At 45.9% G+C, this 17,403-nt stretch overlaps 1 protein-coding gene across 3 annotated transcripts in view; it reads right to left on the bottom strand.

The window, feature by feature from the left end:
- The window catches only part of aatkb (apoptosis-associated tyrosine kinase b), a 44,793-nt gene extending 27,390 nt beyond the window's left edge, over window positions 1–17,403 (bottom strand). Inside the window, exon 1 of one of the 3 annotated variants that reach the window (XM_018745449.2) lies at window positions 16,724–17,403. In XM_018745449.2, coding sequence (XP_018600965.2) covers window positions 16,724–16,886 — 163 coding nt within the window. In that variant the 5' untranslated portion in view covers window positions 16,887–17,403. Of the gene's footprint in view, window positions 1–2,417; window positions 2,466–16,723 lie in introns of those variants that run through there. The other 2 variants (XM_018745450.2, XM_018745451.1) reach the window with 2 other exon arrangements.

The following is a 17,403-nucleotide window of genomic DNA, read 5'->3' as shown; positions in this document are numbered from 1 at the left end:
CTTCTCGTCAATGATGAGCAACGGAGTCGATGTTATTAAATCTTGGCTGTCCTTAAACACATAAATTCTGCTGCCACAGCAGGTGGCAGGGGGCGGGGCTGCGGAGGACGGCCGGGGGATAGCTCAGCGGTAGCCAGGCACTTCATTAATATTTGAAGAGCCCACGTTACTCACCGCGCGATGAAAATGAAAACGGAGCACTTAAGCGGAGCCTTTATTAAAGCCCTGTCCAAACGGAAGGAGCACGGCTTTGATTGATACTGTGCCCCCTCCGTCCGCTGCTACTCCAACGCCCTTCACGCTCACCATCTTCCCGTTAGGGAGCGGCTGGAGACGAGAAGGTGAGGTGGGTCCGATGCCCTCCGCATGCGCACACCTCTCCCAGAGGCTGGAGAATCAAGGCCATTTATAATGGAGCAGAAGATTCAATGGACAAGTGACTGAGCAATTCAAAGAGTTTGGAGAAAACTACACAGGAAACAGGTTAGAGGCCCTTCTTTCCACCCACCTCTCCACCCCCCAGCTGCAGACAAGGTTCCTTCAAATTCAGATGTGAAACTGTCCCATCAGAGACCGTTCCTCATCAAAACGTGTCCGGCGGCCTAGGACGCGCAAACCAAAGGGCGGCGCTGATAGGCTGAGCTCAAAGACATGTCCAGAGACTGTCCACTGACTGGGTTGGAAATCGAGGACACCGCCATCCAAAAGCTTGCTGAAGGTTGGTAGAAATCCTGAGGTATCGAGACCACCAACACTGGCCCTTAGCTTCTCAAGCTGTCATCTGTTCCCCTCCCCTGTTGCCACCAAGGAGACTTAGAGAGAGAGGTTGTGGTCCTTTGCCTATTATCATCTTGCTATTTCTTTACTTTTTGCAGACTTACAAAACATGACTAGCATTGTTTATCTGCCACTTGCTATTAACTCTGCGTTCATTTGTCTGTGTTTGCCAGGTCTACATACTGGTGCCGGGTTTTTAAAATTCTTTGTAAATCGCATTGCTGAAACTACGAAATTGGCGTATCCAGGTACGACACCCTCTGAATATGGATGTGAGAGAGAGAAGAAAGCTGTTGTGCAGAACAAAAAATGCTCTTTTTTTAAGGTCCAGTAACAGGCGGCTTGTCAGCTCCTCCAGGCCCTGCCCGCTGGGCTCCACTTGGGCATCGGCACCCATTTACAACCACCCATGGTGCAGAAGCAAAACAGTGGCTGATGACTAAATGATGAGGAGTGGGAGACGATGGCCCCACGAGCGCAGCCTGAACACATTCATCGCTGAATACTGGAGGGAGGGGATGGACAGCAGCGCAGCGACTACAACTGAAGATGACCACATAGTCAATGAGAAGGATGCGCACATTTACAGATAAAGGCCTGAGCCGAGAGCTGAACATACAAACGCGCATCAGCAGTGGAGGGTGAGCATCACCCAGAAGTGTCCCACAGAACACCAACACGCACATGTGACGGACCACAGATACACCGTGAGCTCACCCGCAACACAGCTACAAAACGTTTGTTAAATCTCCAGCCATTCCGTTTTCTTCATTTTTCCTTTAATTTTTGTTTGCGGATTTGCAGACGACTGGCATGGTGCCGCCGCACAGGGGATGGTAATTGCCTTCTCTGGGCATCCACAGGTTAGCGCTGTCACAGGGCCAACACACAGTCCTGCGATGCCTGCTTTAAGCTTGAATAAACACACACACCCAGAGCACCGGACGGATCCACAAAGGGCGAACAAACATGACAAACAAACAAACAGAGGATGACAAAACAAACACACAGAGTATGAACAAAACCCACATGAACAGAATATGCTCAAACACAAATACACACAGCAAGTACAAGAACACAGACGGGACATGACCAAAGAAAAACACACGAGGAGATTAAAAACAGACAGAGCAAGAAGAATACACACACACACAAGAATAATCAAACGAAAAGAACAAACAAACAAGTATGTTCGAAGAATTAACAAAAACTCACATGAACAAACATAGGGACATGAACGGAGGATGACCAGACAGACACGATTTTCAAAAAATACACGAGCAGAGGAAGAAAAAGTGTAAATTGCACAGAGAAGACAAACACAGAGCATGAACAAAACACATGAAGAGAGGAGGAACTGACAGACAGACAACAAAAGCAATCACTCGGTACATGAGCAGACAAAAATGCACACACTACTTGTCTGAACAAACACACATTTAGAGCATGAAGAAACATACAGAGAGGATGAACAAACAAAATGTGTAAACATACAGTATGAACAAACAAAAACACACAAACATAGAATGAACACACACACACTGAGCAGGGACATGTGCACACAAATGCTCATGCAGGGATGTCCGGAGGTACACAGTTATCATACAAGCACTCATTCAGAAGGAAACAACGCCACACACCTCGTAGACGGAGAGGCTCTCGCACAAGAACACAGCGGTCCATCACACACAGAGAGGGTGGCACACGGGAACAGGGTCCGTGTCAAAGTGCCAGTTGACACTAAGCAAACAAAACACAGTCTCAGTGGCCCATTAACTCAGATTTGCCGCACTGCTGACAACAACAAGGGACTAAATCAGAAAACAAAGAGCGAGCCCCAGGCTCCCACTATGAATGGAAAGCCTGAAAATCAACTAACGCCAAACTAATGAGCCTCTGAGCTGGAAGGGCAGAAGAGAGGGAGTATAGACACCGCAGAAGGAAGGAGTGAGAAGAACGGAGGGAAAGGCACATAAAGAGCACGTCAGGAAACATTAAATTTTGTCATCTGCATAATTATATTGCGACAATCAATCTTAACTCTTTGGGGTGTTCACAATATACATTATTTTCAGAGCCTACCGTCACTACAAAATGAGTCTGTTAGCAGAAATCCCACTGCTGAAACCATACGACACAACTGCTATGTCTTGAAGTGGCAAATGACAATTTCTACTACTGAGTAGGAGTGGTAATAAATTTAGGATAAGATAGGATAGGACAGGACAGGACAGATGACAGCAGATGGGACGAGGGGACAGGACAGAACAGGACAGGAGACAACAGCAGATGGGACGAGAGGACAGGACAGGACAGGAGAGGAGACAACAGGAGACGCGATGAGAGGATAGGATAGGACAAGACAGGACAATACTCTATTAATCCCTGCAGGGAAATTCACACACAGCAGCTCAATGTGACACATAGCAGTAAGGTGCACAGTCAACAAGCTAATAAATAACATATAGAAACAAAATAATAAAAAAAACTATCAAATTGACATTCACAAGTGACAGTTACACCAGAAGCAGTTGTACATAAGCAGGAAAAAGAATGTGATGGACAGGACAGGCTGTTATCCAGACAGATGTGTAGTGCAAAACACCATGGGAGCTCTAGTCCATGTGGACGTCTGAAGAAGGGCAAAGGTCTGTTCGAACCTCAGATATTTTCACTGAACCGGACCCAGGACCGGTTCCTCTTCCTCTTGGGGTCAGTCACACCCTTAGGAGCCAATAAAGTAGGAGAGTAAAAGTCTCCCCAACACACACACACACACACACACACACACACACACACACACGCACACACACACACACAGAGCCATAGACCTACTGTATAAAGTCTGCGTGGCTAATTGTCAGCACCATCATCTCTTTGCAGACATAGTAACACGGTACACAAACGACACACGCGTCCTCTTGTCCTTACCCCTACCAATATGCAAAATTCTGCAGTGAAATATGATACATACAGTGTGTTTCAGTGACCTTGGTCAATTTGCTACTTCCATGTATATTATAACATGGCATAACTAATCAATAAATAGGATGAAAAACAGCATTCGCTGAAATTGTTCTTCTGAGTGTAGCCATGGCTGTGCAGTGCCACAATGGCAGCCTTTCCTGACCAAGAAGGTGGGTGTCATCTTCTCCCCAGTGACAAAGTTACACGGACAAAACTGCAAGCTCCGTAAAATAAAAATATAGAAATAAATGTCCCACTTTTGCTCTTTAGAGCAGTGCCCCGGAGAGCGGCCCGCGCTGATGGCAGCCTGCTATCCGAGACAGACAGGGGCGTCGGAGAGAACGAAAGGCGACACAAACAGCATGGGAGAGCGAGGAGCGAGGCCGAGGGGCCGTGGGAAATGAGCAAAGAACCTTCGCAACAACGCAGGCCAGCAAGCACAGCCTGGAGATAGGAGGTGGAACAGGAAGGAGAACAGGCCACCTTTCGGGTTGACCAAATGGGACAGAAGGATAGAGAATATGAAGGTCTGATGACACGTTGTCAAGACTGACAGCGAAACTGCTGTGGCACACCCTCGGTGTTAACCAAGAAGAGCTGCGTACATACTGTTGAGCCTCTGAGGTGATGTCAGCACTTGGCAACCACATTTATAGAGCATCTCCAGGATGTTGTACCCTCCAGCCGAAAGAGGTGTGTTCATCGTTACTCCGATGGAGTCCATCCATTTTGTTCCTGGTCACACTCTATACATTTTTGCCCAGCAGTTCCAGGCATTGCTGTATTTGAGAGAATCCAGACTTCTCATGACGTGTCCAAAGTATGACTCCAATGTCATGTGTGCTTCCAATGAGAGAAAAACACACAGAAAAGATGAATACACACAAATGATAAGATTACAGCAATCCAGGTGAAATATATGACAGAAGTCTCCTGCTCTTCGCCGCTGTAGACTCCCGGCTTGTTTCGAAGGCTGATCACACAGCCTCACTTCCTTTGTCTCATTCAGGGACTTCACGTTGGAAGGTGGACAAGAAGGTTCTTCCACGTGAGAGCCCACTGCCATCAGCGCAGGTACCTTGCGCCTAAAAATGTTTCCACGCTCCATGAGTCCTAGTAGACGTATAAAAAAAACTTATTGTTCATTTAGTGTAAATCAAAGATCCGACTCAGAACAGCAGTCCCGGATAGAACGTCCTTGTCTGCTTCGCACTTAAATCCAATTCTTTCGCCGACCTCAACACGCAGAAACCAGAACACCTGACCTCTGGGTGACTCAGCACCACTGAAGCGTAAATACAGTGCAGTACACCCATTCTGAAGGGGTGGCACTTGGCGATCTTCTTTATATGGATCCAGGGCACAATTTTCCATTTCTTTAGTATGTTACCATGCTGCATTATTACGATGAATTGCATTACTGATTAGCATTGGTGTTGTGACAGCTGTCATAAAGCCCCATTGCCTGTTTCCACAAGCTGTTTTGTTTATGACAATGTTATGAATGGGTTAAAATGGATACTTCCATCAAGGTATAATGAAAGCTTAAAGATGAACAATGTGTTTCGCATTTAATTCTTCTGTACAGCACAGTAAAAAGTGTGCCTGTGAAAGTGTGACTCAGTTCTGCATCTAGCCCTGGTACTTATGCATTGACAGTCACACAACTGTGGAAGTGCAGCCTGCAGTCAGAGTTTAAGCAGAAATACAGCACGTAAAGTACTTCTCGATCACTTGTTACATCATGTCTAGTAGGAGAATGCCAAGTCCTGTGGTCTCTTCAGCTTTTTATCTGTGAAATATCCTACCCCTGGATGATTATTACCATGTCTTACTTCCACCTGGAAGCCCTCTGCAGTCATCAGGTTATCTGGCCTTGACCAAAGTGAGGAAAGGCCTTGGTCACTACAACAGTCAAGTCACCTGGCTAATCCTCAATCTCCAAAAACAGGAGTCGCCGCCAAACACAATTATGAGTCTGCCTGTACCTCTATCCTGTGCGTCCCAGATACGGTAGGGTCACGTCTTGAGAATAGGTGTCCGACGTCCTTCGGCGGTATGCCGGCTACTTCTCTGGATGTGTACGCCCACACACTGAGCAGTCAAAGGTAGGCATCGCTCCAGCACCCAGCACCTTTTGAGCATCCTAAACATCTCCAGATTCACGTTCAGTCATTTAATGGAGCAGCCAACAGTAAACCCCTTATATGCGTTCCGCTAAGACCGTTAACTGAATCATCGGCTCACATGGACATCCACCCCATCACAGCGGCAGGTGGTGGACCAGTTTCAGAATGTGGTGTTTTACAAAGAGGTTCCTGGTTTAATTTCCCAGGGGGGTAACAGCTGCTGTTCAGCTGAAGCAGGCTTTCAGACGCAATCAGTAAATATCTTGCCGTATACGACTGAAAGCATATGAACTGTACGTTACGCAAGCTACATTGGACAGAGCATCTGGTCAACACACAGTCGGTACAAATAATACAACCAGGCTGCATACTCAGGCTTGCAGAATTATGCTGCAGCTGTTGCTACCTCGCTCTTGATTCCTGAGGCTTCGGCATTCAATAAAATTTGATCTCGTCCCTCCTCCCCCAAACTATTGCCAGTTTTGGTTCTTCTTGTGAGAAAACCACGACAGAATCCGTTTGCCCCCAGACCTATTCCGCCACCCCCACTCCCAGTGTAACATATGATGATCTTGCAGTGAGTCATACCTCCGTTTTCACTGGCCTGTTTCGTTTCGCTGCTTTTAATGCCGTTACATCATGCGGCCTCCGAGGCGTTTGTCCTTCTTTGCAGTTATTAACATCGCGGGCTGTCACACTCAGCATACATCTTTTTTCATCTAATTCTGGGATGAAGGCCCCTCTAGGGTGTGTGAGGAGCCAGTTTTGCAGCCATTACAGTAATAAACAGTTCATTAGGTCCAGCGGGAGTAGCATGATCACCGGTTTATTTTAAAAGGGTTTTTGTTTCAGCAACACGGCTGCGAGGGATTTCTCTTTTGTACCATACAATGTGTGTGCTTTCTCTGCTCTAAAAAACAATGCCTTTGGGCAATCCATTCATTTGCTCAAGGTCACACGCAGATAATATCAATCACACTCATTATTTGCCTTTATGGCAATCGCTGCGTAAAACCAATGTTTCTTGATCTACAAAGCGAGACCTAATTTTGGTTCCTTGGGCACACAGAAAGAGCTGCAGATGGTGTGAGGAAGCAAAGGCAGGGCTGCCAAGGTGTTCCGCATTCTTTGCTTCTGCACTGTACAGAAAAACGTACACCATGCATCTTAATTTTCTTACTTTTCTTTTCTTACAAAGCTGAAGTATTCAAGCATTCAGAGAATTAAGTGCTCCAAGCTGTACGTTGCTTTGGTGAAAAGAATCAGCTAAATAATTAAATGTCGTGTAAATTATGAAGGGTTCCCATGTGAACACATATACCGAAGCTTACAAATATGCACACAAACGTAACTTTTTACGTGTCGGACAGAAGACATCTGGGTAGGGGCCACTCATCCTGACGTTGGCAATGCCGTGTTTGTCAGTTTTCCATCACTACGACTCGTGGATTCAGTCCACTAAGGCACAAGTGGAGAGAACTTCATTTAGTAAGAGCCAGGACTGTTCACTACAATTTCCTTTCTCCAGTATCCTTTGCCTTCATATCTCGTCTGAACGTAAAGTACCAGTGAATCGTGTGAGATCACCTGCTGGAAATTATTTTTTTCTCAAGGCTTTTGGTAAACAAGTTTGAGCAGGAAACGAGGCGCTGTGTGTCTTCCCAGTTCTTCGGTAGCCATTCACACAGATGTAGGACACTTTTTTTTGTGTGGCTTTTCTTCCACTTCTGTCCAGGTCCTTCCGTACAAGTACTGCCGAGGTGTACCAAAACTTTTGACTGCTACTTTACCTATTGTACACTATATCTGGGTATTCAAACTGAAAATTTAGCAAAGAAGTTCCCCTCTACCGTTTACCAAGTTCATTCCCAGGCACTACCGGTGGTGTCTGCGGTAGGAGAGCTACCCGACTGCCCCCAGGGAACAAAACATATGTGTCAACATCATACCAGGGGACAGCTGCTAGCGTAGTGGATTGAGCGGCTGCCTTTGGACCCAAGGTCACAGGTTCAAAAATTTTATCTCTGGCTACAGTACCCTAGAGCAAGGTACTTACCCTAAAATTGCTCCAGTAAAATTACCCAGCTGTATAAATGGGTAAATAACTATGAAGTAGCTAAAGGCACAAAGCTGAAAGTCGCTTTGGAGAAATGCATCAGCTAAACTAATAAATGTAAGTACCCATCCCTTTTCCATCATTTCCTCTCTCCTCTGATCCCTGTCTCTGTGCTTCCGTTCCTGAACAGTTCAAGGAAGCCCACTGAATAACTCCTCTGAGCACAACTGTTGACATTTTTGGTCCTCCAAAACCTGACAAGATATTACACCACTTAGAAAAACAAGCAGCTATTTTGGTGCTTAAGAAAACCCTCCCTCCTGCACTTATTTCTTCCAAGCTTGTGATGGAAACCAGTGCTGAGAGGATATGGTGCAGAGTGGATTACGTAAGTGTCTTGGAACAGAAACAAATTACTGTACCTTTTCAACGCAGGAAGTCCTGCTCTGATTGCAGTGACTTGCCGCTCTGTCGGATCTCATCTGATCTACTCTGCCAGATACTGCTTCGTGGCTTGATGGAGGAAAATCTTAGACAAGAAGGGCTGGGGAAGATGGCCACTAATGACAAGAGTGCAAACCCAGAATTTCATTTTAACAGTCTCTTTTTCTTACGGTATTACATTTATTCATTCAGCTGACGCTTTTCTCCAAAGCAACTTAGAGTGTTAAGGTAACAATTATTTACCCATTTAAAAAACTGGGTAATTTTACTGGAGCAATTTAGGGTAAGTACCTTGCTCAAGGGTAGAGTACAGCTGAAGGTGGTGATCAAACCTGCAACCTCTGGATCCAAAGGCAGTAGCTCTAACCACTACGTGACCGGCTCTGACACCAGACCTCGGTGCCCTGTTTGGGAAAACAGGAAGGGGTCCCATCAAGCGGTGCAGAAGATTTTGGACTACAGATGACAGTCACAGCTGCATCCCCATCCTTCTCATTCATACCAACATAAGATGTGCTGACAGCACCTCCTGAGGTGCGAGGAGGAGCTGTCACATCTCGAACAGTCATGCCAAATTGTCAATATTCCTTTGGTCTGGAGGATCAGTGGTTGTCAAGGGTTGCATTTTATATGGCATGATACTGTGTAGGACAGAGGAATAATGAGCTAGCCATGAGGTCAATTCAAACACCTGGGCTGGATTCTGCATCCTCAAGAAATAGTCTTTATGTGCCTGCTTACATCCATCTTGTCTGAATAGGTGATATTTCGCAATATTCAAACAGTTTCCTTTTTTAATAAAGGCTTCTAAGCTACTAAAGATATTAAAGAGAGGTTGCCATGGAAACTGAGGGGCTTGCATTGCCCTACAAATGTAGTAGTCGAGAGAGTTTGGATGTGAACACGCTGCACTGGATGCTGCCGGCTCTATGCGCCATGCGTGCACAGAATCCTAACAGCTCTGTCTGTGCACTGAGGGGAGGGAGGAGTGCCTCAAGGCTTGGCGGTGTGGGGACAAGGGGGAGAAGTCGCAGCCCCCCCACTTACATAATCATTCCCCTTGTGCAGACGGAGGCTGTGCACACAGGAACCCAGCAGCAGGAAGCTGTACCAGATGAGCAACCTGTCCCGTCTCACAGCCTCCAAAGAGAGACCTTGGCGTGTCTCTCTCGAGTGCTAGTTCACTCTCTCCCTCACAAAAATACCCAGAAAAAAGATAATAAATAATGGATTACATTATTTAAGAGTGATGCAGAGAACCTAATCTGATTTTTTTATACACCTTTTGCAAAATTACGTAGTTCTCTTCTATACTTTTGTGTGTGAACTGTCTCTCTCCTTCCACCTTCAATACTTCACCCTTCATTGTCTGCATGCATGCATGTCTTTGCCCTTCATCCATCTCCTTTCTATCTTTATTTCACACCGTAAAAATCACTGTCCATTACGAAGCCATCAGTTCTAGTTCCATAGCAGACTCCACCACATACAAGTGCTGAAGTCTTACATTCCCTGAAACGGCTAAAAATTTCAAATCTAGGGAAGGTAAGAAACTGGGGGGATGGTGTATTAAATATTGAACAAGCTCAAGTGTGATCTAGATGCAGAGACTATATCCAGCAAATTCAGCCTGCTCCAACCCTTGCATTCTGAGGACCACCACAGAAAACATATCAGCAACTAACATTTAGGAGAAAAACATGAAATTCTCAAGTGTGGGCTGCTAATGTTTAAATAAAGGACATGTGAATATAAAAACTAACAGCTAGGTGGCCATGCACTTCTGTGGTTGGAAAGCGCTAGATTTAGCATAACAATGACAGGAGCAGCAGGTGGCATAGCGGTCGTAGCAGTTTCCTTGCAATCAAAATATCTCAGTTTGAATCTTGTAATATCCGAGATCCAGGTACTTAACCAGAATTTCTCCAGTAAAGATTAACTAGCTGGGCAAATCATTGGAAATAGCTTAGTGCGCAAACCTAACGTTGCGAGTCTCTTCGAAGAACACGTCAGAGAAGTGAATAAATAATTATTTTCTGCGTGACAGGTACCACGAGTCTCGCAACTCTTGCCAAAGCCAAGGAAAGCAAGAGTGACCAGTCGTGACCTCTGATCTCATGAACGGTTCCACGTTGGATAAAGGAGTCCTACAATAAGAAAAAGAAGTTTCAAGAGGGTGAGTAGCCATGTTAACTCATGGCATAAGCTTCCAGGCTCAAAACCACTAACTGCAAGGCAATCAACCTGATTCATGTTGAGAGGGTTGAGGTATCATAGCCACTAAGAGGCGGAGTTAGCTGTTGCATAGGAACTGGTTTCTTTTTGCCCCAGGAATGTGTTGGTAAGACTGGGAAGAATATCTTGTGGATCACTGTGAAATGGTTTCTGCCAGGTAAAAAAAAAAAAAAAAAAAAAGGGACATAATTTCTAAATGTCTGTAAAGTGTTTTTTGTTCTTTCTGGAACTCTTTTTTTCCTATGCCAACATATTCTGCAAATGAGGCTCCTATCTCTGTTGATAGTCAATGATGAAAAAGCAAGAGATTACGCTGTACTCAATAGGAGCACTGTGCAGGCCATAGGTATGGTCAACTAATTCAAACTGCCCAGAAAACAAAATTAAGATTTTCTAGTCATGACAAAGTTTGGTCTACGCTGACAGATGTACTGTCAGCGCTTTAGAACATGTGCACTTCGTGCAATAGTCTTTTACGAGCATTATTATTACTTATAAAAGGTTCCTAAGACAAAGCATTTGTCTATAACCAGGGACATGAGGGCATGCATGTTGTTATTGTAACTCATGTGGAGTGCACATGATAAATCTGTGTTTCTGTTCTGAAAATGACACACCAAATCCATCTTCCTCTCCAGATGATAGAACAGATGGAAGGATAATCATTTTTTGGCTATCACACTGCATGTCGATGTGCAGATAAATGTTGAATGAGGGTGCGGGTCACAGTGACACTTCACCCTCAGAGCAGAACTGAATATCTAAAGAAGCTTGCTTAGTTATACATCTGTTGTTGTGAGAAATTGAGTTTTTGCAAAACTCAATGTGTGGGACAGAGGCCACAAAAGGATAAGCTCCATTTAAAACAAAACTGTAAGCGCTACGTGACACTATTTGGCTGCTGGGATAGTAATCCAGATCTCCTCACGTTAGCCGAGACTGGTATATAAACATTTTTATGAAATTCTTAGTCCACCACACCCCATTCTGTTTTCAGTCCCTCTAACCACAGCTAGTTTCTCCTTCTGTGTCTATGCTGACTGTTCACCCATGACATCTGCAGGCCTGATGACTTTCCTGAACCTCCATCAGCAGGGAGTTTTGGTGACCAGAAAATATGCCATGACATCACTTACTTTGGAGACATCATCACTAGATTGGGCAGACAAACCTCATGAGACAATTTACAAGCAAGTTAGGCATGTCAGATAATTTATGACCCAGACTGAAGACCTTTAATGAGTCTCCAGCACAAAGACACAAAGACAAGGAGCACAGATGCTGAGGAATGGGAGAGCTGGTTACATTACCTTGGTTGAACACTAACATTGGCGGTATCCTGATTCAGACTATTTTTCCAAGATCCACACACAAGTTAAACTAATCGGGCCGGCCATTGTTTTTCTGCGGGTGTGTGACGAAGATGCTGGGTCACAGGAAAAGCAAAGGAACAATTAATCTGCAGCACTCGAGGCAATGTCAGTTCTTCCCTCTGAGGAAACACCGCAAGGCATCACGTCATTGCGGTTTCCTGGCCTTGGCAATATCCAAAGCATGAGATTGAAAAAAAACTACACACAGATAAACATATGTTTTCGTTTCCCGGCGGTGCTGAAGCCATCTGTCACAGCCTGTGACAACCTACACCCATCTCCAAATCACATCTACAACCTCCTGACACCTCTGGACAGCAGTTTATTTGTTGACTGCCCACGATGCTGAGTATAGCCTACCCAGGGGCCTATCATTGTCAGTAAGACATCAGATGCCACAACACCCTTCCCCACTCATGAACTAGTAGGAAAAAAGGACACATCTGTGCTCCCTCATCCTGCTTTTGCAGGGTTCAAAAAGCTCATTTAAAAATAGCCTGTTCTCCTTGAAAACCTAGTTTGCGAAAACCGAAAAGCCCTGATAATCTCTTCAGCCCTTCTGATGGAACCGCCAAGGGGAGCAGTCGCACTAACAAGGCAAATGTGCGCTCGCTCCAACACCCACTTCTGACCCACGTACAAAAATTACCTACTTTTGTCAGACTACCAGCCAACGTCAAAAATGGCTTTTGTATCATCCAGCGGTTATGGAAGCATTACAGGCTTCACTATGGAGGTGTCCTGAGATTAAGCATCCTCGTCATTCACCAGAGCATACTGAACACAGCTTCAGAATCCATTTTATCATCTTTGCTGTTTGTCATTGATAACATTATAATATACATGGCTTGCTTTGTCACAGTTTTACACATTTGTCAAGTCAGATGGTGAAGTAATACTGCAATGCGCTTTGTTTTACTCAAACGTCCCATATCCGATCCCTTCCTGGGTTTTGAACTACCGACCTTTAGGTCACAAGTTGAGTAAATTTAGCAATTTTCCATTTTAATGTAATTGATTCTGTGGGTCCCAGCTCATTATTGTTGCTGTACACCAATGAATAAAAAGTGGAAAAAGGGCTGTTGGATCATGAAAAAGACGCCTAATATTAATGTAATTCCACCTGGAAAAATAACATATATAAATATAAGAAGGCTCTGGACTGCCGCAATCCTGCACTGGACAAACATTTATCAATAATGGATGGGCGAACAGAGTGATGAATGGACGGACGGACGGACGGACAGATAAGCGAACCCAAGGCGCAATAATATAATGAAACAATGACGAGACAATGCACAAGACAACATACAAACAAGAAAAATATGAAGTGTCACTTGTACCGAAGCAGAAACTAGTGCGTACTGGCAGGCCAAGAGTTATGCTGATCACTGAGCTCTTACATTAAATGCAACGCAGCTGAAATAGCTAAGCTGGTATTTTGCATGGTCCCCCTTCTATTGCTCAGCTGTAAACCTGGATTACAATCAGATCATGGAAATAATAAATACACGTTATCCTCCTAATGATAATGTGTAGCCCAGACCCTACTGTGATCCAGCTGTGATCCCTTTCCTTGCTTGCCCACTTTTACCCTGTCTTGATCTCTAATTGTGTTTCTCCTTCTGCTGCTGCACAGGAGATGTGTGTTATCCCTGGGGGAAACAGCACATGCAGACACATGCTGACAGGGTGGCAGATAGATGGGGAACAGGAAGCGAATAACTAAGACCCATGCTGACAGTAAACTCCATTAAATATGCTGTGCCATGATGTCATGTCCATTGCAGTGCTGATATGTTTCATATGAGCAACCTTCTATTTCTGCCTTCCCACATCTACTAGATTACTAAATAAAGCCATGCTTTCAATCTACTGAAGATGCCAATTCATAAAAGTCTTACCAACGACAACATATCAACACACTCTCAAAACACCAGCGAAGACTAGTGACGCAAAATGCTGCTGTGACAGATACACACCTACGTGCAAATTCGTGCTCTGATAAAATCCCTATCATGATTTCTGAGTCAGCATAGCCCCCATAGATGATGAAATGACTCCTGATGTTCCCATCACCATCCACAGGCCCCAAGCCTTTTGTGTGTCTAACATGGAGCGGAGGGTAGGTGGCACGGGTCACATAGATGCAGCCGCTGCATCTCACTCCATCTGTCTCCACGGCAACACCATTCCTCAATTAATTTATCCCCCCAATCATCATATTTGACTGCTACAGACTTGATCCATCTGGCTAGCAGCTTTGTGAGATTAAAAAAAAAGCAAATGACAGAGCTGAAGGCAAGAGGAAGGAGGTATGAATACATCTCAACACTGAATCCTGACAAACAGAATGCCAGTGAGGGAAAACACAACACCACCTTATGTGTAACTGGAATACAGAAATCTTTCTTGGTGTTTGGCAATTAACTACACTTGCACTGCTTTTCTTAACATTAAAGAACGGCTTATGGAAAATACCGAGCCAAAATTCAGCCAGTCCAAATCCAAGAAACAACAGAATCATCCCCCCTGTCCACAAATCATTGTAGATAATCAGAACCATGTTCCAGCGTTACCGTACACCATCAAGGTAATGCAGCACACAAGATGACATAGGTGTGCGCACCAACGGAAACGGTGCTGCACAAGCTTGTCCTTCATCCTAGGCCCTTTGCTGTAACCAGGGGAAGTGGCGCACCAGGAGTTGCGCAGTTCAGTTATTCCATTTTATTGAGTTATATAACAGCATGTTAGGGAGGAGGGAAAGATGGAAAAATAACAAAACGTCTAGCAATTGTCTTCCAACTGCTGGCTTGGTGGCTCGGTGGCTCAGACAGCAGAGTGGCGTTGGGGTGAGGGGGGTTTCTCTGCGTCTATGGCCAAACAGCTGCAAAGCAGACTCTGTGCAAATGGGCATTTCGCAGCATTACCCACAATTCAGGCACAACGTATGGTCCACGTGCAGCTCAAATTCTCACTCTGGCTTCTTCGCACCATGCTTGCAAAAGCAAACTTGACAGGCACATGGGATGAGACAAGGGGCCTTTTAGGTTACCATGGTACCGTATATGGCTGAGCAAAAAAATGAATGCGTCTTTCAGCACCTGCCCCCCGTACGAACTGCGCACTGCCATGAAAATATCATTTATTATATGTAAGCCTTCACGTGCTGAGACATGAAAAGAAATGTGCTGAAAGATGTTCACTATACCGAAAACATACGCCTTAGACGTGTCCTCTGCATTCACATTAAAGTATATGACTTTATGCTATGGTAGATTATGCAAACATTACTCTTTCTAGACTAATACTCTGTGCTATATGAATATTAACTGTTGTAGTTGCAGTATTAATATTCTGCCAAAGAATTGTTTCCATTACACATCTGTAACCTGTAGCTTTGCTACAAAGATCTCCTTCATTGCCTTATCATTCATTTTTAAGCCATCCATGCTATTTACGTTAAAACTGAGTATTTGTTAAAGGACAAAAAAGTAATGTGGAAAAAAGTGTTTTCCTAAGATTTAGAAAATCAAACAGAGTAACACTGAGTGCCTGTGAAGTGTCCCTCCACAAATTGCTGGCTGCGAAAAGGAGCGACTGGCTTTCGAAATCCAGATGCGTGCCCGTCCGCGGTCTGCATCGGGTCCCAAAATCAAACAGGGAGGACCTGCAGGCCCTCCAGGTCGCCGTAGGAACCACTCAAGGAGCCGACAGGGATGCCAGGGAGCGCCGATCACGTAAGTGCCAAAAACGCAGTAAGCAGAAGGCAGCAGAGCTGGAGAAAAGGATTCGGTGACTGGATCAGGCTGGAAACACAGAAGATGATGATGGGTAACAAAATACGACGTTAAATATCATGTTTGATGCAACATCTGCATACAGACTATAGAAACGCCACCTCAGCTCTGACGCGTCGGGCCGAAAACCCAACGTACGGGACGCAGAGGAGTCGTCGGCGATGATGGGCGACTCGACTCGATGGAGAACCGGACCTCACGGCGACCGCCGAAGAGAAGGACGAGAGCAGAACCTGCACGCGGCATACGTGCGCGTTGATGGATTCACCCAACCCAAAAAAGGAAGGAGAAAAGCGGAGACCTGCTGTCCTTTGCTTCAGCTCACGTTTCCTCGTACACGTTTCGTAGAGGCGCAGAGGAGCCCAAGATGAACACGCGCCACCGCCGGTCACGTACGGGCCACGCAGCACAGCTCCAGGTCAGGCACAAACCCTGGGATTTGTCTCCTTTCTCTAAACAGTTCCTTAAAAATTGCTCCGATTATCCATGCGGAAGGATGGGTAGGACAGCCATGAAACCTAATTTAATTACCGCGAGGTTCATTTGTCACAAGGGTGGGACTAAAGCCCTACAAATGTGCACATACACAGGTTATGCGGGTTATCATGGGTTATGAGTGATGCTTAGAGGTGCGGGTTCTGGTAGGATTTATGGTAGTAAAGGTTATTGATTTAGGGTATTGTGCTTCACAAAAATGTGCAAGACTACACTAGAGGAGAGCCAGTGCAGTCAGGCAGAAAAGCCCTCAGGTAATAATATGACATAAAAATAATCATGTCATGCTCCACATTTTTTACACTGCGAAAATGCGCCGTCGCGTCAGGGTAAAGGAGTGCAGGCTGCGATGCGAACCGCAGCGAAACGCCACACATTGCCGAAATTTTCCTCCGGAGGAGCCGGTCGGGTTCGGTGCAAACGCCGGGTTTTGGCGGGACTCACCTGAGTCGAGCTGCGAGCTGAAGGCGAAGCCCGGGCTCACGAGCCACGAGGACATGAGCGCGAGCCCGAGCGCGAGCGCTGGAGCGGGAGCGGCAGTGGCGCGCATGATCTTCCCGCTCCTCCTCGCGCCGGACGGCGACGGCGCACAGAAAACACCGGGCATCGCTTCACGGGCTCAAACGTCCCGTGTTCCGCCTCGCTCGAAGACCACTGTCCATCTTTTTTTCCATTCAAACCAACTAAATAATTTAAAAAAAATAAATTAATTAAAAATGCCGCAGATTAAGGAACAGATGTCGACAGAAATTTCCGTTCCAATTGCCTCGCATCTGGCTGGCGCTCTTTTCGTCGGACGGGGGGGCTGTGAGCTTTTGTTCCTTTTTTCGGAATCGTTTTGTCATGCTGCGAACGCCCCGGTAGTGTCTCTCGGTGCGTCTCGGCGCGACGCCGCTCCCGCACTCAGTCCGCCATCGCGCTCCCTCGTCTCTGCACCAAAGCGCGCAGCGCGCGAGCGCGGCTCTCCCGCCAAGGGAGGGCGAATGGAAAGAGAGAAAAATCCGCGAGGCGCCCGCTCCCAGAGCGCGCCGGCCGGGACGCGGCGACGCACGTCAGCGAACGTATGCGGCGGTGCACGTGGCAGCGTCACTGCAGTGGCTCGCGGCGTCCGGTCGCACCGCGGC

This window comes from Scleropages formosus, chromosome 1, assembly GCF_900964775.1.
Source record: "Scleropages formosus chromosome 1, fSclFor1.1, whole genome shotgun sequence".
Lineage (NCBI taxonomy): Eukaryota > Metazoa > Chordata > Actinopteri > Osteoglossiformes > Osteoglossidae > Scleropages > Scleropages formosus.
Note: the sequence above shows the minus strand (reverse complement) of the source record. Positions and strands in the feature narration are given on the sequence as shown.